Below are 27,693 nucleotides of genomic sequence, written 5' to 3' on the forward strand. Positions count from 1 at the left end.
TTACCAATTGAATGGACTAGTCACATTACCTATTGTAAATAAAACAGAGTTTTTAAGAACATAGAATGGACTGGTCGTGTTACCTATTGTCACATTAAGAATAAAAAAAGAGAACCATTAAATTTTGATAAACAATTTTGCACCTTAAAAAATATAGAAATAATAAACCCGTCTTATTTAAAAAATAATAATAAACCCGTCTTAAATTATAAGTCCTTTTAACAATCTCACAAATTTAAAAATATAATCAATTTTGCATGGAAAAAATATTAAGAGTGAGATTATAAAATTATCCTTCATTGATGGTATAAGAAAGAAAAGTGAAATTAGTTTTAAGAAAAAAGTAATAAATAGTAAAATGTGTGATAGAAAAATAAACATGGGTCATATATGTTTTTGGTCCCTATAAATATACAAAATTTTCGTTTTAGTCCCACTAAAATTTTCCTTCAACTTTTAGTCCCTTAAACAAATGACTTTGTAACTTTAGACAATTTTCTGACAACAAAAAAAAAACTGGACAATTTTTTTGCAAAGTGACTTAAAACTTGATATTCTTTTGGGGTTTTATTTTCATTCTTGGTCAGCACACATGACATCTCAAATGTATTGCAATTTCCAGTTACTGACAACCTTAGCTATATAATACAGAAAGATTAATTGACTTGCTGCAGGAAAATGATACTATAAAATCGTAGCAGAGGCTTTGTTTCGAATAGGAGCATGTTCATGTCATTACATTACATCTTCATAGTTTCAAGAACTATAAATCATGCAGAATTGAAAGGCTTGGGCAAGCAAAGCTTCTCAACCATTCCTTCCTCAATTGTTGACTTTATGGGTGTAACTTTGATTTCATACAACTCCGGCCACAGTTTTCCGGTCACTGCAACCAAGAACAAAAGTCACAAAAACTTAATGTAGAAAAGAAAACTAAGCCTGATTGGTTTGAAACGTTTTTATTTACTAAATTATAATATTTGTACAAAACGTGTAAAAAAATTGTCTTCACCGTTTCCTGCACAAATGTTTAAAAACAGAATGAAAACAACAAGCAACTACAACAACAACGACAACAACAACAACAACAACAAAGCCTGTTTGGTTTGAAAAAACTGCTTTTTGAAAAATAAATTGTCTTCATCGTTTCCTACATAAACATTTTTTCTCAAATCAAACAGGCCTTGGATTAAGAACAAACTTTAAAAACCTTTTACTTACAAAAATACCACCTGTTTTCACATTGCTTATGTTTTCAAAGTTTAGTATAAAAAATATTGAAAAACAAATTTCCATTGTATTCAGTATTTTAGAGATTCCGCGCTAGTATATTGAACCTTGTACTCAAATGCATACCACTTTTATTTTCATCAGGTCACGTCAATATGAACCTTATTTTCATCGCGTGTCATGCTTTAAAAAAATGAAACAAGTCTTGAATGGACAAAATGGAAATGATACACTCAAATAAAAAAAGGTAAAATCAACCATTTATAATAAATTGAAAAACTGGAGCCTACCAAAAATTCGCTCTTGCTCAGCATCCCAAGCTATCCCATTCAAAACATTAATATCCTGAAATATAAATGATCAACACATAAGCAACAAATCATGTGCAGCAGCTAACTCAAATAACAGGAATATATAAGATAATTCTTTATTTAAAGCAGCTTGTTTTATTATTGTTATCCTATTTTAAACTCATTGCATTATAACCTATACACAATAAGACCAAAGTATTATTTGTAGATATCAAAAGGCTTAGATTCCTTACAGTATACCCAGCTTCGATTAATTCTTTCCTGCATAGAAAAGATTAAACATAACTGTAAGCAACAAGTAAAGGAAGATAAACTAAACAAAGTATTGGCATCAGTATGGTTTATCCCTCCAATGATAAATTTTTGGCATCAAAATCATCAAAAAATGTTTCATAGTGTTAGGAGAATTGAATAAGCTTGTAATGTTTAGTAACTAAAGCTTATATTGCCTATTAGATTGTGACACCTGTCACATATCCTATGCATCTAATATGCATCTATAAATATGTGTAATCTCAGATATTCAGTCAATAATAACAAGTACAATTTATCTCTCTTCTCTCTCCCCTAACCATTTTCTGTTTCAATCTTCATCAATGAAGGTTTTCACCTTCTAACATGGTATCTAGAGCTTCTTGATCCAGAACCATGGCGTCCACACCTGAACCGTCTTCTTCCGCTTCTGATGCACAGCGCGTTACTGCAGAGGCATCAAAAACCTTCAAACAAGTAGTTTCTGTGAAACTTGATGATACAAACTACTTGCAATGGAAGCAGCAAGTAGAAGGAGTTCTTCGCGGTACGAAAATGGTGAAACTCGTCGTTTCGCCTCAAATTCCTCCAGTTTTTCTCTCCGACGCCGATCGCGAAGCAAACAAAGAGAATCCGGCATATACCGAATGGGAAGAACAAGATTCTCTACTTTGCACATGGATTCTATCCACAATTTGATCTTCTCTGCTTTCGCGTTTCATCCTTCTCCGTCATTCGTGGCAGGTTTGGGATGAGATTCACTCTTACTGCTTTACACAAATGAAAACTCGTTTGCGTCAATTGTGTTCGGAGTTATGAGCTATTACCAGAGGAACGCGACAATTACTGAATTTTTTGTGTGAATTAGGTCTATTTCTGAGTCTTTGATGCCAATAGGAGATCCTGTTCCGCAGCGTGATCTCATAGAGATTGTCCTTGAAGCACTTCCACAGGAGTTCAATCCTATTGTTGCACGTGCTGTTACTTTTCTTAGTAGTCTCATTGAATCAAAATTTCAAGAGTTTCTCAAACCATGACAAAGACAAATTATTGCACGAGTAGGTAGGTAAAGCAACAAACTTCGCTTAAATTTTTCGGGTCATAGATGAAACCATTTGTCTGCGACCAAGTTACTTGAATCAGCCTACAAAAAGGGCACCAGGTAATGGCATTAGGATAAACTTAAACAAAAAAAAATAGTTAAAATAACTTGATGATTAATCATTATTAACAAATGTCATCTGTCTAAAACAAAAGTACATTAAAATGGGATCAAAGTAAACATCCTGACAGCATCCAAAAACAATTAAATCACAATAATACAAACAAAAATAAATAAATAAATCAGGGTCATTCGGCAGTTTCCATGTTTTGCAATCAAAATTGGTAAATATTTTGCATTTTAGTAGTATTACTGTTTTAAGGAAAATGGAAATGTCTAATTATTGAAGACAGTCGTGTCTCCCAGGAAAACAATATTAAAATATAAAATATATGTTCCTTTGGATCTCCCTACAATAGAAGCTATGTAGCTCCGATACTTCTGATCAAAGGTGTGTCCAGTGTCCGACACGTGTAGGTATCTGACACCGACACATGTGTACATTCAATTATGTCATTTTTCAAATTATTATCAGAGTCGATGTTCAGTGTCTGTCACCTTCGTGTTTGTGTCTGTGCATCATAGTCACTAACACATGTGACTGCATCAAATTAATTTAGTATCTCAATCAAATTATTATGAGCGATGATGTGTCAATGTCGTGTCTAATGGTTGTATCAGTGTCAGTGCTTCATAGAATAGAACATTTGTTAAGAGTTTATTAATCAACATAAATAAATAAAAAATGCAACATAGTTTTCCTTACACACCTATTATTGAGGAGAGTTAAACCTTCGGCAAATAAAGAATCATCCATCTTATGAAGTTTCTCAACCTGCATATTGCACAAAGAACAAAGAATAAATATATGAAACTTGAACGTTTCAGTGTCCAAATTACAAACCCAATCAAATGCAACAAGCACACAACTTATGAGAAACTCCCGAACCAAACTAATATATATACCCTGATTGACATGTCAATGTTCTCATCACAGATAACCAAGTGGAATATGTTTGTGAAAACTGAATATTATCCAAAAGTCTAAATTATCTACAACCACTAATGTGTTTATATATAGCCTATTTTAACCTAATAGGCCTGACTAATCGACTAATGGGCCTACAACAAATTACTACTAATAAAATAAAAAGTACTACTAAAATAATAATAATAATATATTATTCACAACACTCCCCCTCAGGGGAGTGTTCAACCAATTAGTTGGAAGATCTACAAGGTTGCCTTCAGGGGAAGAATATATGTAAGGAATATGAGTCTCTTCTACTTCCTGACCTTACTCTCAGACCAGAAGTTGAGGGTGAAACTAGAGGTGATAATGTTGAGACTACAATTGATCTTGAAAAAGCAGGGAATGTTGGAGTTGATGTAAGCATTAGAAAGTATACAGTATTTACAAGAAAAAGGACAATTTCTGATTTGACACATATCCTTTTTTCATAGCATTATTAATATGGAGTACTTTATCAAAAGTGGTGTGAGCTCAAGTCATATATAATTATGGTGAGTATTTTTTTCAAATAAAATGGAGATGATAATTATGTATTTTTTTTAGTATAAAATAAAAGTCATACATAGTTATCATCCCCATAAAAAAATACAAAAAAATAAATAAATCCCTTAAAATTATCGTGGATAGCAATATCTCAGCCGTTCAGTTCCTCTCAATTTTTTGCGCAGCTATCCCAGTCTTGGTTTCCAATTTGGGCGCCCCTCCTCCAACAGCATCCTCTAGCTACGGCATTCAGGGCTGCAAAATGTCATCTCACCCCTATACATCTAGATATCTTTATCCTGCTCAAGATTCTTGTAGTAAAAAGCTATGAAGCACAGACACTCCTCGGATTTGACGTGTCCCGGTGTCGGACATGTGTCATGTTGGACGCCAACACTGACACATATAATTACACTGAATGATGTGATTTTCTCAAATTATTAGCAGTGTCGGCATGTCAGCGTCATGTCTGTATCCGTGCTTCATAGGTAAAAACAGATACTTAAAAAGTTCTCAAAAGGATAACTAGTAAGATGTGGAAAACATGCCCATTCTCTTTAACAAAAGCAGATAATCAACATCAAAACAACTATTCTTAATTACACAGTTATCGAATATTTGAGTTGTTCTTGGTTTCGGGTTCATGAAAAATCAAACAAGTGTAATCCTGAGAGCTCCATTTCACTAGCAAAGAGACACCAACTGAAATCATAGGTTGAACAATCAACAATATGTACATGTGATGTAATTACCTATACATACTGTTGATTGTTCAGTCTATGATTTTAATTGGTGTCTCTCTGCAAGTGAAATGAAGCTCTCGGTAGATTATACTAGTGATTTCTCTTGAACCAAAACCAAGAACAACTCAAATATTTGATAACTGTGTAACTAAGAGTAGTTGTTTTCATGTTGGATGCTCTGCTTCTGTTAAAGAAAATGGATATGGTTTCCTTCATCATACTAGTCATCCCTTTAAGAGCTTTTTGTGTATCTGTTTTATTGCATGAATCTTGAGTAGGGTAAAGATATCTACATCTACAGGGGTTAGATGACATTTTGCAATGCTGAATGCCGTAACCAGAGGAAACTATTGGAGGAGGGGGTGCCCGAAGTTGAAGCCAAGGTTGGGATAACTACACAGAAAATTGAGAGCAATTGAAAGGTCGAGATACTGTTGTCCATGGTATTTTGAAGGGATTTTTTTTACTCAAAAAAAAACATACATAATTATCGTATCCATTTTCTTTTACAGAAATAATTATCATCACCATAATTATGTATGACTTCAGCTCACATTTTTTTTAATGAAGTACTCGACATTAATAATGCTATAAAATCCTCTCCTTAAAAAAAGGTATAAAATAAAATGATATGTGTAGATTCCATGTCTTTTTTCCTTAAATATACTGATTTTCCAAATGTCTTACGCAAGCTCCAACATTTCCATCTTCAGAATCAACTTCAATCTCAAAATTGACACCACTAATTTCAGCCTCTAACTACTAGTCCTAGAGAAAGGTTTTATGGTAGAAGAGACTTATTTCCCTTAAATAAAATTCTCTAGTGATTCAATTTCTGAATTTTCAGATGCACAGGATCCAGAATCTAGCTCAACCTTACAAAGGGAACCAAAATCCAGACCAATGAAGCATAAGAAACCTAAATCCAGAGAAATATCACCGCTACACTCTGAAGATTTACATCTTCCAATTGCCCTTAGGAATGATAATAGAACATGTACAAATAAGCGACTTTACCCTCTACCCAACTACCTATGCTTTGATCAGTTATCACCATGAAGCCTTTATCATAAGGCTAAACACTACCACAATACCAAGGATAGAAAAACAGGGGGAATAAGGATAAAAAAAATTATGTGGAGAAATGTATAATAACTGAAAACTCTTTCATATAAATGTATCATGATTCAACTTTACAAAACCGGATTGTAAAGTGTGGATTCTCGACACTTAAAAACTTATTTTTAGGTTGTATGATTGTATCTGATATGTTGGACTCTCGACACACACCCCTAAGACCCAATACTTGACATCTGGAGCGTGACCAAAGTGGCGCAATTGAGGTTAGCGTAACAAATGTTGGATAGACTATAATACAAATCTTGTAAAGTGAGAGATGACTTCCACTTATAGATTGAAAATTTTCAGGTCACATCTCATCTGGTGTTGGACTCTCAACAAAAATAATAATGAACAAAGAACTCAAAAAGTACATGGAAGAGTTCAAGAAGTAGGAGTCAGTACCTTCCCGGTATGAAGAGCTACTATACGGACAGAGGACTGAAAAAAACAAATGATAAAAATGTTAAACAAATATTAAACATAAAAACAACATTAATACTTCAAAAAATATATATAAAAACATTAATTGCATGTCTAAGAAAACAAAGATTAGAATGTAATTAGATAACAAACCTATTTGGTCATATTCATATTCATCTTACTATTTGAACATATTTGTCTTAAATGACTGATGAATAAGTAGTGCAGTCTGCAGTGAGCGTACTGAATACAAACTATCAGAGGGAATAACAAATTAATGGCTTAATCATGAAGAAGATTCCCAAAACAAAGTGAGAAAAGTTACCAATTCCGCTTAAATTGTATTTCACGCATTCAAGTAAAAAAAAAGCATCGGGCCAGAGAAAGCTTTCGAGAATTTAAAGGGATTTGGCCAGCTCAAATGTAAATCTACGCTCAATTAACAATAACTGGCCCTCGTGAATTATATGGAAAGAAACCCCATCGGAATTCAGTGTTTTTAACCAACAGCTGAAAAGATTATTGTGCCACAGAAGTATTAATTTTTTAAAGGGGGAGCCTTGGCGCAATGGTAAAGTTGTTGTTAGGTGACTGAAAGGTCACGGGTTCAAGTCTTGGAAAAAAACAGGGTAAGGATGCATACAATACACCAAAATGGTGGGACCCCTTCTCAGACCCGCGTATGCGGGAGCTTTAATGCACCAGGCTGCCCTTTCTTAGAAGTATTGATTTTTTACATAGAAAGATATTTTATAAAGGACAAACGGACGAAAGCAAAGATAGAAAATAAGACTACACAAGAAGACAGCATAAACAACTAAAATGTAAGAGATTGAATCATGTAACAAAAGCATGTCAAAAAAAAAATCATGTGTAGGAGACACGGCTTTAAAAAAACCATAAGCACAGCTCCAGTAAGAAGTCAAAAAGTAACCCTATCGCATACAAAATATATGCTTGAAAGTGAGCCATTGAATAGTCTTGCATTTCTTTGCAGCCACGAACACTAGATTGTAGCAAACACTTGGCAGTTGGCACATCCACAAGATAGCATTTTTTTCAAAGGCAAACCATCTAACATAACGAGAAGAAACTAATGCAAATCAACAGGACAGAGCCAATACTCTCCAAAATACCAAATGGCTCATTCCAACGATAATTCACTGCAGAACAGTGTAGAAGGAGATGAGTTCCAGTTTCCAAACTAGAACAGCACATTGGACATATAGTAGCAAGTCATTACTGTTAATCCTGTTATAAATGGTAGTCAGGACAACAGATCAAATCATAGATGAAGCTTTTGATTTTCAAAAGAATTTATATTGAACAAACTTGTTTGTCTCAGTGTTGTCAATGGCAGATAGCAGACCATGGCGGAGAGTTAAAAATCTGACAATACCGGCCGACAAAAGGCGCCACCATAGCCATAGTGGAAACAAAAAAACCTGCCTGCCACCGATATCCACCATAACCGATATTTGACAACACTGGTTTGTTTCTATTAGGAGAAACTAATCTTAAAGGGTAATCTAAAATACTCTTGGATTACAAACCGATCCTACAAGATAAACTAAGATACTCAAACATAAGCCAAAGCACATTATCTGTGTTGGCTCGCATCCGTGTCGTTGATGGCCCTTCATAGATACCAACTAATGCTACAATCATTTTACCAGCCCAATGAAAAAGACTCCTACCATTCTAAGCTCTGGCCATGACCAGATTTGCTAACCCCAATCCCATCAGCAAAGTTGTTTCTTCTGTGAGTGTAACCCATGACCACCAGGTCAAAAGATAACAATCTTTAAGTTTAAAAACATACAAAGATTAAAGCTCAACAAAATATTATAATCGTTCTTTGAACAAAATAAACAAATTGAGGTGACTGATGTCAACTGACTACTTCCAAATTCAAGGATACACAATTTTCCATCCTCTACAGCTGTAGTAAGGAAAAAGAAAAAAAGCTAATAAAAAAGCAACAGAAGTAAAAAAAAATGAATAACATTACCTTCCCATAATTACCAGTTGACTCAAATAAGCTGTCATTTCCAGCATAAAGAAGACCCTGAAATCAAACAATCAGAGAGAAGCATTAACTAACAACCTCATAAATTGTTTGAAAATATATCTCTTTGGCATAAAACTCAATATATGCAATAATATATGCAAGGTCCGGGGTTCGAACCCGGCCACCACCAAAAAAAAAAACTCAATATATGCAATAATCAAATAGATTATGTACTACTTATGCTAGCTGGGGCATCCAAGCAAGTTGCCATGTACATCACTGAAATTCAGTCTTGTGTTTAAGTCATTACCTTCAATTTGTGCTGAAGACAGCAGATTCTTTAAAATTTTACTAAAAACCCATTAGACTTACAAGTGGCCCTTCAATGAGCATTAGTTGTTAAAGTGTACTGTGTGGCGTCCAACAATAGTTAGTTCTAGTCTATAAATAGATTCAGTTACATGAGCTACATTCCTATAAATAGATTAAAGCAATTTTGGATTCATTTCATGAGAAATAGAATCAGTCTGAGAGAACATTTTCTCTTTAAATGACTTGCACTTTCTTATGCTTTCTCCTCTGCTCAACGTGTATAGGTCATAAGAATTCAAATAGCCCCCACCTTAGTCAAACAACAAATACCAAGGACTAAGGTGTATGTTGCCTAAAAATTAGTGACTTAACATTTCGGATTCACTAGAACTACGTGATGTATTAACTATTAACATTTTCAGGAAATAAGGTGTTCACAGCCAAATTTTCACAATTTCGGGTTTCGTTCAAATAATATATGAAAATACAATGCAAGACCCCTCCCTTTCACATGTTGAGATTTTAAATTACTTTTTTTCTAATGTTACAATGTGAGTCGTCTAATCTCTATCTAATGGCTTAAATCCGTTAAATGCAGTGACCGCAGGATTCAATGGTCGGCCCTTTACATACCTTTGGATTAAGATTGAATGACTCGCGTTCTGACTTCGATAATTCTAATTCAACTGCTTTATGCAGTACTCCTCACCACGTATGGAAATTGAATAGAACCATAGTCTAGTATAGCATTAGAGGGCTTGAACTATAATCATCATTAACAATAAAGAAAACTTAGCATTGCATCCAAATTCTTAACTAACTCTCGTGTACATCTCTTACTTCTAAAAATTTAATATAAACACCAAAAAATTAGGTAAATAAATAATTATATAAAACTAGTCTACGTTTGGTTCCACAGTCCTCACAATCCATTTGGGTTGGCTAGGGTTGACCACAAATTAGTTAAGTTTGACTTCCCTTCCTAAATTGATTCTAACCTCAAACTCAAGTCTACCCAAAAGCTTATATTTTGAGGTTTTCCAATAGAATCAATTACCAAATTTATTAAGGGCCAGTTTTGATTGGCTTATTTGAGTGTATCTACTGGCATATGTTTTGCGAGACTGTTTGGGAGAACTTATCAAAACAGCTTATTACATTCTTCAAAAGCTGCTTTCATTCAGTTTATTCTCATAAGTTATCCAATAAAACTTATGAAAACAGATTATAGCTTATGCAAAAATAACTTAACATTATTTAATCTTTTACTATGACTGAAATATGGTTTATAATATAACATTATGGCATAATTTGATCAATGTAGTTGACCCACTCAACGTCCGTTTGGATTAGCTTACTTTTGAGCTTATACAAAACAGCCTATGCAAATAAATAAGGTTTTATGTATTATTTAGAAGCTTGTCAAGGTAATTTATAAAAATAAAAAATAAAAAAGACTTATGAAGATATAACTGTCGATAGTAAGAACTTATAAATTAACATAAAAGCCTATTTATTTGCATACGCAACTTTTCATAAGCTAAAAAATAAGCCAATGCAAACGGGCCCTTAGTGGAAAAAGGTTTGGTTGTTGTTGTTGTTAATCTTTTACTATAGAAATAGATTATACATGAGCACTTATCAAGCAATTTTGATCCAAACATAAAATCATTATTATACTCTGCATGTTCCAAACATAAAATCACTTTACATTAATTTTGACAAAAATCAATTAATTCAAAATCGTTTTTCATCACCACAAAATGAAAAAAAAAAAAAAAAGAGAGAGAGAAATGCTAGCAACACAAATTTTAACACACACTTTTCAACACACTTTGATCGGTTAAAATTCAAGTGTCCCACCAAATCATGTGAAAAGTGTGTTAAAATGTGTGTTTGCTAGTATTTCTCAAAAAATTAACAACTTGAACTATTAAAAAAAATACATAATATACAAAATAAAATAAAAAAAATAGAAAGAAAAAAAATGAAGTTGACCTGAGTGAAAGCTTGAGGATCATGAGGAAAGACATTAACAACAGTGATGGTATCAATGGAAACAGTATGTTGAAACGCATGCAAAGTGTTCGATGAAACGAGCAAAAGACAGAAAACAGAAATGACGGCGAGAGTATCCATGGAAGGGTTTCTTCTTCGGGTGGTTGCCATCAGGGGCTGAGTGTAGTGTTAACATGAGGTGGTTGACTTCGTTACCCCACCATGATAGTGACAGCAACACCCATGCGATTCACGTTAAGGGTACCAAAATTATACTCCCTCCGTTTCAAAATGAGTGTAGTTTTAGACTTTGACACACAGATTAAGAAATGCAATGAAATAATCATTGGATATAACGTTTTTACTAAACTGCTCTTACTTTATAAGAAAAAAGACAAAATTAAAGTTGCATTGAAAATTGTGTGAGAGAAAAGTTGGACAGGGTAAAGTTGGAAGAAAAAAATTAAAGTTGTATTATAAATGTAAAGTGACATTCATTTTGAAACAAAATTTTTTGGCTAAAGTGACACTCATCTTGAAACGGAGGGAGTAATTGTTGTACGATAAACCCATACGATACAAATACAACGTGTATCCATGTTATTTAAACAAAAATGTTTGCGAATAATTTCATACTCCCTTCGGTCTTATTTACAAGAGACAATTGATTTTTTAGATACATTAAATAATTTATGTATTTAGTTTAGATTCTTAACTAGATACATAAGTTATTCAATGTATCTAAAAAGTCAACTTTCTCTTGTAAATAGGACCGGAGGGAGTACTTGTTTATTTACTAGGACAATGAATTATTTAAGGGTTAATATATGTTTATCCATGTTATTTGGGTGGATTCTGATTTTTTTTTTTTTAGATAGACGAGATGACAAAGTCATCATAAACTCACACATACAAAGTTGAGGTACCGGGATTCGAACCCCGGTAATGACGTCCGGCTTAATAATTTCAGCATTTTTACCAGTTGAGCTAGAACTAATGGGACGGATTTTGATTTATCTCTATAAAAAATAGTTGGAGATGGGATATTGTATATTATATGCAAAGTCGGAGTTCGAATCTCGAACACTCTACTTCTTCACAATTAAATTGTGTGAGCACTAGCCACCAGAATACTTACCAAAAAATATAGTTGAAGATTCTACATATATGTAAAGATTCTTTTATTTTAGATATATGATTGTGTACTTAAGCTTATGTGGTATGATGAGTAAACATTTTTCGATTATGTGGCATGTTGAGTGTATATTTAGACAAATTACATAGTTTTAACTTATTACATAGTTTTACCTGTAGTAAAATGTGTGATAGGGAAAGAAACATTAATGTTCCATTAAACATATTATAAAATGACTTGTAACTTTAGACAAATTTTTCTGCCAAAAAAAAAAACAAAAAACTGGACAATTTTTTTGCAAAGTGACTTAAAACTTGAGACAGTGGGAGTAATTAGTAAGAGAATTGATAATTTAAATCCCACCAAATCTATTTGATAAGCACTTATCAAAATTTCTAGACATGGCCCTCCTCAAAATCACTTACTCTTCTGGGGTTGTATTTCTATTCTTGTTCAGCACACATGAGATCTCAAATGTCTTTAGTCTAGTAATTTCCTGTTACTGACAACCTTAGCTCTATAATACAGAAAAATTAATTGACCTACTGCAGAAAAATGATACTATAAAATGATTGCAGAGGCTTTGTTTCGAAAAGGATCATGTTCATGTCATTACATTACATTTTCATAGTTTCAATTTGGCTGCCCATTCTTCTAAATAGAGTTCAAGACCTATAAATCATGCAAAATTGAAAGGCTTGCGCAAGCAAAGCTTCTCAACCATTCCTTCCTCAATTCTTGACTTTATGGGTGTAACTTTGATTTCAAACAACTTTGGCCATAGTTTTCCAGTCACTGCAACCAAGAACAAAAGTCACAAACTTAATGGAGAAAAGAAAACTAAGCCAGATTGGTTTGAAAAAAAACTTCTGTTTTTATCTACTAATTTTAAAATATTTGTACAAAATAAGGTGTAAAAAAAATTGTCTTCACCATTTCCTACACAGATGTTTAAAAACAGAATAAAAACAAGCAACTACAACAACAACAACAACAACAACAACAACAACAAAGCCTGTTTGATTTGAAAAAACTGCTTTGTGAAAAATAAATTGTCTTCATCGTTTCCTGCATAAAACCTTTTTTCAGGCATTGGATTAAGAAAAAAAATTAAAACCTTTTACTTACAAAAATACCACCTTTTTCACATTGCTTATGTTTTCAAAGTTTTGTGTAAAAAATATTGAAAAACAACTTTCCATTGTATTTCAGTATTTTAGAGATTCCTGGCTAGTATATTCTTTAGTCAGGTCAGGTCAGGTCACCTCAATATGACCCTTATTTTCATCGCGTGTTATGATTTAAAAAAATTAAATAAGTCTTGAATTGACAGAACGGAAATGATACATTTAAATAGAAAAGGTAAAATCAACAATTTATAATAAATTGAAAAACTGGAGCCTACCAAAAATTCGCTCCTGCTCAGCATCCCAAGCTATCCCATTCAAAACATCAATATCCTAAAATATAAAAGATCAACACATAAGCAGCAATCGTGTGCAGCAGCTACCTTAAATAACAATTTTGATCTGGAAACAGGAATATATAAGGTAATTCTTTATTTAAAGCAGCTTGTTTTATTTATATTTTTGAAGAAAAAGCAGCTTGTTTTATTATTTTTATCCGATTTTAAAATCATTGCCTTGTAAAATATAACCAATACACAATAAGACCAAAGTATTATTTGTAGATATCAAAAGGCTCAGATTCCTTACATTATTCCCAGCTTCGATTAATTCTTTCCTGCATAGAAAAGGTTAAACATAACCGTAAGAAACAAATAAAGGAAGATAAACTAAACAAAGTATTGGCATCAGTATGGTTATCCCTCCAATGATAAATTTTTGGCATCAAAATCATCAAAAAATGTTTCATAGGAGAAAATTAATGCCTTGCATGTGATTTAAAATCATTGGGGACCAATTTAATGTTGTAAATCTACTGAAGAACCAAATTCGGGATCACAGATCACTACGTTGTGTCAAACCATACATACGTACAAGCATTTAGTGGATATTTTTAAGAAGAAAAGGAAAACAGATGTCACACCTTAAATTTGGGAGGAGAATCCATCCAACGACAAGACCATCATTAGGAGAGATTCTCGCAATACAGTCAGTCTACACAAGAAAAATCAAATTCAAACAAAATCCAGCTTACTAGAGAATCTTAGGCCGCAGAAATCATCCATACATGGATAACATTTTTCTTCACGTTTTTAAGGTAAGAGATATATTTGCTCTAACATCAGACATACCGTAAAAACATTTGCCCAAACTTCACCATTTATATATTCCAGTTCATTGAGATTGTGTACTTGATGACCCTTATAGTAGATAACTTGTTTTGATACAGCTACATTGAAGAAGGAAGTGTAAATTCCATGAAAATGCAAGGCCAGCACAGAAAAACTAAAAGTATTGTCAAGTTAAAAAGCAAGAAACAAAAGGGTTTGATAAAGAGTTTCCGCTTATAAAATGGTAAAACAACAGAAATAAAATTTAATTCGTGAGACTGACCTTTAAATGTTTGAGGATCAATTTTATACAATGTCGAACTGCCATCACTTCCAAACAAGACTTTTCCATCAGTTGCGAGACCCCAACCATCTTTCATGTCATGATTAAATGTCCCAAGCTACAGAAATTGCCAAAGTAAGCAGTTAAGATCTGGCTCGCAATATTAAAAGGCATTGTGAGGCAATCACCTCTATACAGAAGAGAATCTCCGGAAAAATAATCCATCAAAAACAAGTTCGGTATCACCAAAATCCTTGCATGTAAACTGCACCACAGGTAACAACTTGAGTATATATTACACCTATCCAGCTTGTATAAATGTTCAATTTGTTTTAATGAAATCAATACTAAAAGATCTACATTTTCTGCAAAGGAAGAGTTTGAATCAGATATAAGTTATCTGAAATTGCTTATGCTACAGTTTACATGTCAATCAAACTTTCAACTTCTAGCTTGATGTTAAAAACTCTCAAATTGAAGCTGCCAAAGAAGCAAAGTAGTTTATGGTATTAATAAATGAGAAAAATAAAATCAAAACATGCAAGATTACACAGTATAAACTTGAAGTATGATTCAATCATGCAGAAAAGTAAGGACAGATTGCATATAACAATAATTTCACAATGCTGTTACTTTTCTTAATCTCATTGAATCAAAATTTCTGAAAAGTAAGGACAGATTGCATATAACAATAATTTCACAATGCTGTTACTTTTCTTAATCTCATTGAATCAAAATTTCTGGAGTTTCTCAAACCATGACAAAGACAAATTATTACATGAGTAGGTAGATAAAGCAACAAACTTCGCTTAAATTTTTCAGGTCATAGATGAATCCTTTTGTCTGCAACCAAGTTACTTGAATCAGCCTACAAAAAGGGCACCAGATAACGGCATTAGGATAAACTTAAACAACAAAACTAGTTAAAATAACTTGATGATTAATCACTATTAACAAATGTCATTTGCTCAAAACAAAAGTACATTAAAATGCGATCAAATTCAAAACAAAAGCACATTAAAATGCGATCAAAGTAAAGTAAACACCAACAGCATCCGGAAACAATTATATCACAATATTACAAACATAAATAAATCAGGGTCATTCGGCAGTTTTCATGTTTAGCAATCAAAATTGGTAAATATTTTGCATTTTAGTATTAGTACGGATAACTTTTTTACCAAAAAGAACTAAAAGACAATTAAAATAATGTTAACGTAGAAAAATAATATTGAAGTTGCTCAGGCACTCCTATTTAAGATGGCATTACGACCTATCCAAGACCAATTTTTAAGTGTGTTTGAAACTAAATTTCATTTGTACCCTAATTTATTATGAGAGAGCATACTAAAAGTAAGCAAGTTGGTGGAATAAGAGTAATTAATTTAGTGGTATTGTATTCATGCAAAAAATTTAAATGTAGAGGTGTATTAATGAAAATAACTATTTTCAATGAATTTCATCGGTCTTGATGATTTATGTCTTTTGTTTCTTATACTTCCTCCGGTGCTTTTTATAAGAAACAAAATAGTTATTTTCATTTAATACACTTCTGGACGAAGCTTTCACTCTCGCTTTCTCGACAAACCTCTCACTCACCGGAACTTCTCAATTTCTCCTTCACCATCGCCGTAACCTAAGATGGCTGAGGGAGAAGATTTGTTCACGTTGCGTACTAATATTCGTCATGCATTGGAAGATTGGAATCCAATTGAAGTTTCTTTTGAGGGGAAAAAGGACACTCTTCGCGAGAAACCTCTCAAAGTTAAGCCTTTGCCTATACGTGACAGTAACGCATTATGTTATCCCATTGAGCTTGGACAATACAATTGGTATTTGCAAATTCAACGGGGGCAAGGGGTGGCATCTATGGAGCTCGGATTTTCTTTAATTAGTTTAGAGGCCAATCAATCAATCGACATTGATGCAGTGTTATTGACTTTTACTTTTTATCACCCCCGTCACTCTGAGATGAATGCTATTCAAGACTATCTTGTTCCATTTAATGGCTTAAGTCGCCAATGGTCTATAATTCAACTTCCAGGTGTACCTCTAGACGGGGAAGATAGTTTCCTGGACAATGAGGGTTTTCTCTCAACAATAATTCATTCTCAAGTGATTTGAAATAATGTTTTCCCCCCTCTCCTCTCACCGAAGTTTATGTTGGAAATGTTTTGGGCAAATAAGGAAAACGTGGATGTTTACTGCTCTGAGTTTGTTCAGAAGACTCAAGAAAAATTCAACAAAAAGATAAAGGATCAAAGTGTCTGGTCAAGTTTTTGTGATTTTTTTAGAGATGGTAGTGGATTAGCTTCAAAATACCAAGTGTTTTCAGAAGATAAAAATGTCATTTTCGATGAATTGGTGAAGGAATTTTATAAAGATCGTGTCTGGATTGCTCCATTAATCTTGCATTTTTTATACGATGGATATCAATTATCCTGCTCAAATGAGATGCGACATTGTCTTAAGTTTGATGACAACAAGTTTGTTCTCGAAGGTGATGTTCCGGGCTTATTTGTTGATGCTAACAAGTTGAAGTATGAGCCTTTGATAGTAAGAGAGGAGTTTGCGTTAGGTAGTCTATTGAACAATGTAGAGCTTCTGCAGAAAAACGGCTATGTCATGTTTCAAGTATTTGTCATTGGACATCTTTTTAGGTAAAATATATTCAGTTTTACTTCTTCTATTTTTTTTGAGAAAAACATATACGTCCTTGATCTGGTTTTATTGATTTTGTATGTTATAGATTGTGTGAGCTGCAGTTTGATCAGAAGCAAGGAGTTTCTAAGTTACTCAGTGATAAAGTTACGGAAATCTTTAGAAACGCTATGAAAATACACAACACTGCTGTCATTGGGTTAGATGAAGCGATCACAACCATTTCTAATGAACACGAGGGTACGACAAAGGGACTTTTTTTGGAAAAATTTATATCTGAAATATACTCTCAAGGAAGTAGCGAAGTTGCTGCATTGTATAAAAATAAAGTTGTTTCTGATTGCAGTGGTATAGGTTGGGCGCCTGTAAATGAGGTATATCACAAGAAGCATAGCAAGTTAGAAGAGGATGCCAAAAGAGTGGGGCGGATTGGTGAAACGTTGGCTAAAGCCTACGTAACCAATAAATACAAAGACGAGGGTTGTGAAGTTTTCTGGTTGAATGATAATGATGAACTTTGGAAGCCATATGATTTGGTAGTCTATAAAGGAAATAAGCTGATACATCATTTTGAAGTGAAAACAACGGGAATTCCTGACAAATATTATTTTAGTATGTCCTCTAACCAGATTAAATACGCCGTTGAAAATGGGCATTCATATAATGTAATATTCATCAAAGCGAAAGAGGATTTCAGTGTTAATTTTTATGAATTTGAAGCACCCTTATCAACAGGCAACGGGTTACAAGTTATTCTGAGGACTAAGAAGGATGGCAAAGAATTTGAAGCACCCTAAGAAGGATGGCAAAGGATTGAGTCCTCAGAATAACTTGTAACCCGCTACCTGTTGATAAGGGTGCTTCAAATTCATAAAAATTAACACTGAAATCCTCTTTCGCTTTGATGAATATTACACTATATGAATGCCCATTTTCAACGGCGTATTTAATCTGGTTAGAGGACATACTAAAATAATATTTGTCAGGAATTCCCGTTGTTTTCACTTCAAAATGATGTATCAGCTTATTTCCTTTATAGACTACCAAATCATATTGGCTTCCAAAGTTCATCATTATCATTCAACCAGAAAACTTCACAACCCTCGTCTTTGTATTTATTGGTTACGTAGGCTTTAGCCAACCTTTCACCAATCCGCCCCACTCTTTTGGCATCCTCTTCTGACATGCTATGCTTCTTGTGATATACCTCATTTACAGGCGCCCAGCCTATACCACTGCAATCATAAACAACTTTATTTTTATACAATGCAGCAACTTCACTACTTCCTTGAGAGTCATTTCGTATATAAATTTTTCCAAAAAAAATCCCTCTGTCGTACCCTCGTGTTCATTAGAAATGGTTGTGATCGCTTCATCTAACCCAATGACAGCAGTGTTGTGTATTTTCATAGCGTTTCTAAAGATTTCCGTAACTTTATCACTGAGTAACTTAGAAACTCCTTGCTTCTGATCAAACTGCAGCTCACACAATCTATAACATACAAAATCAATAAAACCAGATCAAGTACGTATATGTTTTTCTCAAAAAAAAAAAAGTAAAACTGAATATATTTTACCTAAAAAGATGTCCAATGACAAATACTTGAAACATGACATAGCCGTTTTTCTACAGAAGCTCTACATCGTTCAATAGACTACCTAACGCAAACTCCTCTCTTACTATCAAAGGCTCATACTTCAACTTCTTAGCATCAACAAATAAGCCCGGAACATCACCTTCGAGAACAAACTTGTTGTTATCAAACTTAACACAATGTCGCATCTCATTTGAGCGCAGGATAATTGATATCCATCGTATAAAAAATGCAAGATTAATGGAGCAATCCAGACACGATCTTTATAAAATTCCTTCACCAATTCATCGAAAATGACATTTTTATCTTCTGAAAACACTTGGTATTTTGAAGCTAATCCACTTCCATCTCTCAAAAATTCACAGAAACTTGACCAGACACTTTGATCCTTTATCTTTTTGTTGAATTTTTCTTGAGTCTTCTGAACAAACTCAGAGCGGTAAACATCCACGTTTTCCTTATTTGCCCAAAACATTTCCAACATAAACTTCGATGAGAGGAGAGGGGGGAAAACATTATTTCGAATCACTTGAGAATGAATTATTGTTGAGAGAAAACCCTCATTGTCCAGGAAACTATCTTCCCCGTCTAGAGGTACACCCGGAAGTTGAATTATAGACCATTGGCGACTTAAGCCATTAAATGGAACAAGATAGTCCTGAATAGCATTCATCTCAGAGTGACGGGGGTGATAAAAAGTAAAAGTCAGTAACACTGCATCAATGTCGATTGATTGATTGGCCTCTAAACTAATTAAAGAAAATCCGAGCTCCATAGATGCCTCCCCTTGCCCCCGTTGAATTTGCAAATACCAATTGTATTGTCCAACCTCAATGGGATAACATAATGTGTTACTGTCACGTATAGGCAAAGGCTTAACTTTGAGAGGTTTCTCGCGAAGAATGTCCTTTTTCCCCTCAAAAGAAACTTCAATTGGATTCCAATCTTCCAATGCATGACGAATATTAGTACGCAACGTGAACAAATCTTCTCCCTCAGCCATCTTAGGTTACGGCGATGGTGAAGGAGAAATTGAGAAGTTCCGGCGAGAGTGATGATGGAGGTGGCGGCGAGTGAGAGGTTCGTCGAGAAAGCGAGAGTGAAAGCTTCGTCCAGAAGTGTATTAAATGAAAATAACTATTTTCAATGTATTTCCTTGGTCTTGATGATTTATGTCTTTTGTTTCTTATAAAAAGCACCGGAGGAAGTATAAGAAACAAAATACATAAATCATCAAGACCGATGAAATACATTGAAAATAGTTATTTTCATTAATACACCTCTACATTTAAATTTTTTTCCATGAATACAATACCACTAAATTAATTACTCTTATTCCACCAACTTACTTACTTTTAGTATTCTCTCTCATAATAAATTAGGGTACAAATGAAATTTAGTTTCAAACACACTTAAAAATTGGTTATAAAAGCATAGGTCATCCAAAAAAGAAGCTCATCATAGCCGCAGTCTATTTTACTCCTGCAAAGGTCAGTTCTAATGGGCTTGCCATTAGCTGCCAGCAAACAAGAAATTATCATTTGGCCTTTTATTTCACCATCATCTACTCTAACTTCGAAAATATCAATGTTCAAATGATTTAAGGAAAATGGAAATGTCTAACAATTGAAGACAGTCGTGTCTTCCAGATAAACAATATTAAAATATAAAATTTACTTTAGTTTCAATCTCCCTACAGTAGAAGCTCTGTAGCACCGACACTTCTGATCAAAGGTGTGCCTGTTGTCCAACTCCGACACGTGCTAGTATCCAACACCGACACATGTGTACATTCAATTATGTCATTTTTCAAATTATTATCAATGTCAATGTTCAGTGTTTGTATCTCTTTCATGTTTGTGTTTGTGGTTGTGCTTCATAGTTACTAACATATGTGACTGCATCTAATTAATTTAGTATCTCAATCAAATTATTATGAGTTACGATGTGTCAATATCGTGTTCAAAGGTTGCATCAGTGTCAGTGCTTCATAGAATAGAACCTTTGTCAAAGTTTATTAATCAACATAAATAAATAAATAAATAAAAAATGCAACATAATTTTCCTTACACACCTATTACCGAGGAGAGTTAAACCTTCGCCAAATAACAAATTATCCATCTTCTGAAGTTTCTCAACCTACAAAGAACAAAGAATAAATATATGAAACTTGAACGTTTCAGTGTCCTAATTACAAACTCAATCAAACGCAACAAGCACACAACTTATGAGAAACTTCCTACAAATATATATACCCTGATTGAAATGTCAAAGTGCTCATCACAAATAACCAAGTGGCACAACCATAATAAATCCAAGTGGAATATGTTTCTGCAAACTGAATGTTATCCAAAAGTCTGAATTATCTACAACCACAAACGTGTTATATGTAGGCTATTTTAACCTAATGGGCCTAACTAATCGACTAATGGGCCTAAAACAAATTACTGCCGATAAAAGAAAAATTACTACTAAAATAATAATAAAAATATATTATTCACAACACTCCCCCTCAAGCTGGTAAATGAGTATCTATCATTCACAGCTTGAAAACAATTATTTCCAATTTATTGTTGTTCAACCCCTTAGTTGGAAGATCTGCAAGGTTGCCTTGGGAAGAGACATATGCAGTGCAAATTAAACCACTATCTAACGAAGTGGCTGTCAACTTCAATATGTTTAGTTATATCATACTGCACTGGATTATGAGTTATGCTAATAGCAGATTTATTATCACAATAGAGTCTCATTGGTTCATCGCTCTTTATCCTCGAGTCTTCCAAGATGCTTTTTGTCATAGTATTACATATCCCTTGTGACATTTCCCTCAACTCTACTTCAGCACAAGATATAAATACCACACTTTCTTTTTTACTCTCAAACTCATCTTAAGGGGAAGAATATATGTACGGAAGATGAGTCTCTTCTACTTCCCGTCCTTACTCTCAGACCAGAAGTTGAGCGTGAAACTAGATGTGACAATGTTGAGACTACAGTTGATCTTGAAAAAGAAGGAAAAGTTGGAGTTGATGTAAGACATGGGAAGTATATAGTATTTAAAAGGAAAAAGACAATTTCTGAATTGACAGATCCTTTTTTTATAGCATTATTAATGTGGCGTACTTTATCGAAAATAACGTGAGCTCAAGTCATACATAATTATGGAGTATTTTGTCAAATAACATGGAGATGATAATTATGTATTTTTTTGAGTAAAAAAAAAAAAGTCATACATAGTTATCATCACCATAAAAAACACAAAAAAATAAACAACCTTCAAATTTCTGTGGACAACAATATCTCAGCCTTTCAATTCCTCTCAATTTTTTGCACAGCTATCCCAGGCTTGGCTTCCAATTTGGGGCTGCAAAATGCCATCTCACACTTGTACATCTAGATATCTTTATCCTAGTCAAGATTCTTCTCGTAGTAAAAACAGATACACAAATAGTTCTCAAAAGGATAACTAGTAAGATGAGGAAAACATGCACATTCTTTTTAATAGAAGCATATAATCAACATCAAAACAACTACAATTAATTATACAGTTATCAAATATTTGAATTGTTCTTGGTTTTGGTTCATGAAAAATCACACAAATATAAAAAGGGCAAAGGGCAACCCGGTGCACTAAAGCTCCCGCATACGCAGGGTCCGGGAAGGGGTCCCACCATTATTGGTACTAATCCTGTATAATCCTGAGAGCTCCATTTCACTAGCAAAGAGACACCAACTGAAATCATAGGTTGAACAATCAACAATATGTACATGTGATGTAATTACCTATACATATTGTTGATTGTTCAGTCTATGATTTCAATTGGTGTCTCTCTGCTAGTGAAATGAAGCTCTCGGAGGATTATTCAAGAGTAATTTCTCATGAACCAAAACCAAGAACTCAAATATTTGATAACCATGTAACTAAGAGTAGTTGTTTTCATGTTGGATGCTCTCCTTCGGTTAAAGAAAATGGGTATGGTTTTCTTCATTGTACTAGTCATTCCTATGAGAGCTTTATGAGTATCTGTTTTTATTGAAAGAATCCAGAATCTAGTTCAACCTTACAAAGGGAACAAAAATCCAGCCCAAAAAAGCATAAGAAACCAAAATCCAGAGAAATATCACCGTTACACTCTGAAGATTTACATATTCCAATTGCCCTTAGGAATGATACTGTAACATGTACCGATAAGCCACTTTACCATCTATCCAACTACCTATGCTTTGAACAGTTATCACCATAAATCCTTTATCATAAGGCTAAACACTACCACAATACCAAGGATAGAAAAACAGAAGGAATAAGGATAGAGAAAATGATTTGGAGAAATGTATAATAACTGAAAAACTCTTCCATATAAATGCGTCATAATTCAACTTTACAAAACCGGATTGTAAAGTGGAAAAAAAACTTAATTTTAGGTTTAATGATTGTATCTGATATGTGGGACTCTCAACACACACCCCTAAGACCCAATACTTGACATCTGGAGCGTGACCAAAGTGGTGCAATTGAGGTTAGCTTAACGAATCTTGGATAGACTATGATATGAATCTTGTAAAGTGAGAGATGACTCCCAGTCCCACTTATAAATCTATTTTCAGGTCATATATCATCTGGTGTTGGACTCTCAACGAAAAGAATAATGAATAAAGAACTCAAACAAATACATGGAAGAGTTCAGAAAGTAGGAGTCAGTACCTTCCCAGTATGAAGAGCTACTTTACGGACAGAGGACTGAAAAAAACAAATGATAAAAATGTTAAACAAATATTAAACATAAAAACAACATTAATACTTCAAAAAAATATATAAAAACATTAATTGTATGTCTAAGAAAACAAAGATTAGAATGTAATTAGAAAACAAACCTAATCATGCTTAACAGTATTTTATAATTAGATAAAAGCTTAGTGACTCCGTCTATGAGATAGCACCAGTAGTTGTCATATTCATATTCATCTTACTATTTGAACATATTTGTCTTAAATGACTGATGAACAAGTAGTGCGGTAAGCGTACTGAATGCAAACTATCAGAATGAATAACAAATTAATGCCTTAATCATGAAGAAGATTCCCAAAACAAAGTGAGCAAAGTTATCAATTCCGCTTAAATTGTATTTCACGCATTCAAGTAAAAAAGCATCAGGCCAGAGAAAGCTTTCGAGAATTGAAAGGGATTTTGCCCAGCTCAAATGTAAATCTAAGCTCAATTAACAATAACAGGCCCTCGTGAATTATATGGAAAGAAACCCCATCGGAAATCAGTGTTTTTAACTAACAGATGAAAAGATTATTGTGCCACAGAAGTATTAAATTTTTACATAGGAAAATATTTTATAAAGGACAAATGGAAGAATGCAAAGATAGTAAATAAGACTACACAGGAAGACAGATGAGCAAAAACAACTAAAATCTAAGAGATTGAATCATGTTACAAAAGCATGCCAAAGAAAAATATGTGTAAGAGACACACCCTTAAAAAAAAAACACAAGCACAGCTCCAGTAAGAAGTTAAAAAGTAACCCTATCACATACAAACTATAGGCTTGAAAGAGAGCCATTGAATAGTCTTCCATTTCTTTGCATCCACAAACACTAGATTGCAGCAAAGACTTAGCACTTCCACAAGATAGCATTTTTGAGAGACAAACCATCTAACATAACGAGAAGAAACTAAAGCAAATCAACAGGGAAGAGCCAATACTATCCAAAATCCCAAATGGCTCATTCCAACGATAATTCACTACATAACAGTGTAGAAGGAGATGAGTTCCAGTTTCCAAACTAGTATAGCACATTGGACATATATTAGCAAGTCATTAGTGCTAGTCCTGTTATAAATGGTAGTCAGGACAGGACAACAGATCAAACCATATATGAAGCTTTGGATTTTCAAAAGGATTTATATTGAACAAACTTGTTTGTCTCAGTGTTGTCGATGGCAGATGGCAGGCAGACCATGGCGGAGAGCCAAATAAATCTGACAATACCAGCCGGGTTAAGGCGCCCATCCAAGTATGGGGTCATAGCACCGCCATCCTTCAAAAACTTAGCCATGGTGGAAAGTCAAAAACCCGCCTGCCACCGATATCCACCAATACCGATATTTATTTCTATTAGGAGGAACTAATCGTAAAGGGCAATCTAAAATACTCTAGGATTACAAACTGATCCTACAAGTTACATTATTTGTGTTGTGTCTCGCATCCGTGTCGTTGATGGTACTTCATAGATACCAACTAATACTACAATCATTTTCCCAGCCCAGCGAAAAAGGCTCCTACCATTCTAAGCTCTGGCCATGACCAGATTTGCTAACCCCAATCCCATCAGTAAAGTTGTATCTTCTGTGACCGTAACCCATTACCACCAGGTCAAAAGATAACAGTCTTTAAGTTTAACAACATACAAAGATTAAAGCTCAACAAAATATTATAATCGTTCTTTGAACAAAATAAACAAATTGATGTGACTGATGTCAACTGACTAAAATTCAAAGATACACAACTTTTCATCCACTACAGCTGTAGAAAGAAAAAAGAAAAAAAAAGCTAATAAAAAGGAAACAGAAGAAAAGAAAATGAATAACATTACCTTCCCATAAATACCAGTTGACTCAAATAAGCTGTCATTTCCAGCATAAAGAAGACCCTGAAATCAAACAATCAGAGAGAAGCATTAACTAACAACTTCATTAATATTTTCAAAATATATCTCCAAGCAAGTTGCCATGTACATCACTGAAATTCAGTCTTGTTTTTAAGTCATTCATTATCTTCAATTTGTGCTGAAGACAACAGATTCTTTAAAATTTAACTGAAAACCCGTTAGACTTAAAGTGTACTGTGTGGCATCCAACATTAGTTAGTTCAAATTCTATAAATAGATAAAGCAATTTTTGATTCATTTCCTGAGACATAGATTCGGTTTCAGAGAACATTCTCTCTTTAAATGACTTGGACTTTCTTATGTTTTCTCCTCTTTTCAACTTGTATTTTAGGTTATAAGGATTCAAATGGCCCCACCTTAGTCTAGAACTACATGACCTATTAACATTTTCAGGAAATTAGGTTTTCACAGCCAAATTTTCACAATTTGGGTTTTGTTCAAATAATATATGAAAATACAATGCAAGACCCTCTCTTTAACATGTTGAGATTTTAAATCACTTTTTAAAAAAAAAAAAATCCATTTTGTTAAAAAAATAATTTTTAACTTCAAAATGAAAAGCTATTCCTAGGAGCTTTTTCAAAATCTATTTCAAAAGATGAAACGAATGCACCCATAATCAATTTTACAAAGGGTGCGTTTGTTTTAGCTTTAAAAAAAATAGATTTTGTGTTAAAAAGTCTAGAGATTAATTTTTAGATATTTTAAAAAAAAATCTGGAGTTATTTTTGTTTGCCTACTACCCATAAAAAAACTATTTTCTTTAAAAAAAAATGAGTTCTAATATGTATATGTGTTACCTTGAAAAAAAAATTGATTTAGAGAAAAGCTAATCCTAATAGCTTTTCATTTTAGGGTCAAAATAGATTTTTTTTGATAAAATGATTTTTCTAAAAATCCTAAACAAACACTTAAAAATGAAAAAAAGTGATTCCAAAACAAAGGCACCTAAAATCAAAATTCAAAATCATTTTTCACGGCAGAATCAAACACACACCGTATGTAATAAACCAAATCAATCCATTTCCATAACAAGCACTAACCTAAGAAACTAATCCTCATCTCCATTAAAAAAAAAACTACGTAAAATGGAAGAAAAAAATGAAGTTGACCTGAGTGAAAGCTTGAGGATCATGAGGAAACACATTAACAACAGTGATCGTATCAATCGAAACCGTTTGTTGAAACGCACGCCAAGTGTTCGACGAAACGAGCAAAAGACAGAAAACAGAAGTGACGAGTAAAACGGCGAGGATAGCGGATACAGTGGCGAGATTTTGAGGCTGACGTCGGCTTGGAGGAGGTAAAGGAGTCGCCATGGAAGGGTTTGAGTGAAGGTGCGATTCACGAGGTTTCTTCTTCAGAGATCTGGTTTTTGCCATGGTTCTTCATGGGAACGAGAGAGAGAGAGAGGAGAGAAGAATGTATAAGATCGTAGGCGGAGTTGAAGTTGACGTTTGAATAACGGATGTAGCTAACGTACGCCTCTATTCTACTATCTGATTGGTTGATAAATATTTTTTGTCGTAGCCTGTAGTTGGAATTCACTTTTTTCAAGTGAATAAGTGGGGCGTCCGAAGTTCGAACCCCGGCCCCTGCATATAACAATGTATGTTCCCGTCAACTGAGCTATGCTCATAGGGACTCTTTTTGGTGGTGGTCGGGATTTGAACCTCGGACCTTCCATATATAGTGAATTGTCTTTACCCCTTAAGCTAAGCTTAAGGGGACTCTATGGTTGATAAATCTATTTTTGAGTATTTAAATGAGTTTTACCTATCATTTACTTATAGTTTTTTAAAGGGTAACTAGTTTTTTTTTTTTTTGAAGGAGTAAAGGGTAACTAGTTAAAAACTCGTGATGTATTTTTGAACATCTTTGTTATAAAGGAGTAATGAGGAAATTAAGGGAAATAACTGCATCTTTCTAAGAAATTGATGCCCTTCATAAATGTGAAAATCAATCAAGTATATTGCACAAATCTCAGCTATATGTATATTTCTAAAATATTTACCAAAGCATTATAAAGTTTTGCTATAAGAAAAGAGAATGGTCAAGATAGTTTAGGATTGCAGTCCAAGCGATACGCCA

At 33.7% G+C, this 27,693-nt stretch overlaps 3 protein-coding genes across 4 annotated transcripts; 1 reads left to right on the forward strand and 2 right to left on the reverse strand.

Moving 5' to 3' along the window:
* Window positions 1-656: 656 nt before the first annotated feature.
* Window positions 657-26,996, reverse strand: LOC146915160 (glutaminyl-peptide cyclotransferase-like). Of its 2 annotated transcripts, none has more exons than XM_085717695.1 (11): window positions 26,715-26,996; window positions 25,528-25,584; window positions 23,630-23,665; window positions 21,002-21,066; window positions 15,476-15,539; window positions 14,672-14,789; window positions 14,410-14,507; window positions 14,202-14,272; window positions 1,775-1,802; window positions 1,521-1,575; window positions 657-886 (listed from the first exon to the last, which is right to left on the reverse strand). In XM_085717695.1, exons 1-11 carry the CDS (start codon window positions 26,982-26,984, stop codon window positions 771-773), a joined length of 978 nt encoding a protein of 325 aa, XP_085573821.1. In that variant the 5' UTR covers window positions 26,985-26,996; the 3' UTR covers window positions 657-770. The 2 variants fall into 2 exon arrangements, with proteins under 2 accessions (XP_085573821.1, XP_085573820.1); XM_085717694.1 differs by lacking the exons at window positions 657-886; window positions 1,521-1,575; window positions 1,775-1,802 and adding exons at window positions 12,690-12,947; window positions 13,558-13,612; window positions 13,868-13,895.
* Window positions 1,902-11,285, reverse strand: LOC146915161 (glutaminyl-peptide cyclotransferase-like). Its single transcript, XM_085717696.1, has 5 exons — window positions 11,018-11,285; window positions 8,708-8,764; window positions 6,679-6,714; window positions 3,666-3,730; window positions 1,902-2,937 (listed from the first exon to the last, which is right to left on the reverse strand). Exons 1-5 carry the CDS (start codon window positions 11,186-11,188, stop codon window positions 2,841-2,843), a joined length of 426 nt encoding a protein of 141 aa, XP_085573822.1. The 5' UTR covers window positions 11,189-11,285; the 3' UTR covers window positions 1,902-2,840.
* On the forward strand, window positions 16,841-18,257 carry LOC146915162 (uncharacterized). Its single transcript, XM_085717772.1, has 2 exons — window positions 16,841-17,331; window positions 17,421-18,257. Exons 1-2 carry the CDS (start codon window positions 16,841-16,843, stop codon window positions 18,127-18,129), a joined length of 1,200 nt encoding a protein of 399 aa, XP_085573898.1. The 3' UTR covers window positions 18,130-18,257.
* Window positions 26,997-27,693: the final 697 nt, after the last annotated feature.

Source organism: Medicago sativa, chromosome 6 (genome assembly GCF_051527215.1).
Source record: "Medicago sativa cultivar Bolivia chromosome 6, Bolivia_mono, whole genome shotgun sequence".
Lineage (NCBI taxonomy): Eukaryota > Viridiplantae > Streptophyta > Magnoliopsida > Fabales > Fabaceae > Medicago > Medicago sativa.

Bases quoted from the DNA above. Each gene is read 5' to 3' on its own strand.
- LOC146915161 (XM_085717696.1), bottom strand. From the start codon at position 11,188: ATGGCAACCACCCGAAGAAGAAACCCTTCCATGGATACTCTCGCCGTC. The intron at 3,731-6,678 runs GTACTGACTCCT...TGCAATATGCAG, and splicing joins TAGCTCTTCATACCGGGAAG to GTTGAGAAACTTCATAAGAT. The intron at 2,938-3,665 runs GTGTGTAAGGAA...CCCTTTTTGTAG, and splicing joins TTAACTCTCCTCAATAATAG to GCTGATTCAAGTAACTTGGT.
- LOC146915162 (XM_085717772.1), top strand. From the start codon at position 16,841: ATGTTTTGGGCAAATAAGGAAAACGTGGATGTTTACTGCTCTGAGTTT. The intron at 17,332-17,420 runs GTAAAATATATT...TGTATGTTATAG, and splicing joins GTCATTGGACATCTTTTTAG to ATTGTGTGAGCTGCAGTTTG.
- LOC146915160 (XM_085717695.1), bottom strand. From the start codon at position 26,984: ATGGCAAAAACCAGATCTCTGAAGAAGAAACCTCGTGAATCGCACCTT. The intron at 25,585-26,714 runs GTCAACTTCATT...GTTTGATTTCAG, and splicing joins ATCCTCAAGCTTTCACTCAG to GGTCTTCTTTATGCTGGAAA. The intron at 14,508-14,671 runs GTCAGTCTCACG...TCTTCAATGTAG, and splicing joins TGATCCTCAAACATTTAAAG to CTGTATCAAAACAAGTTATC.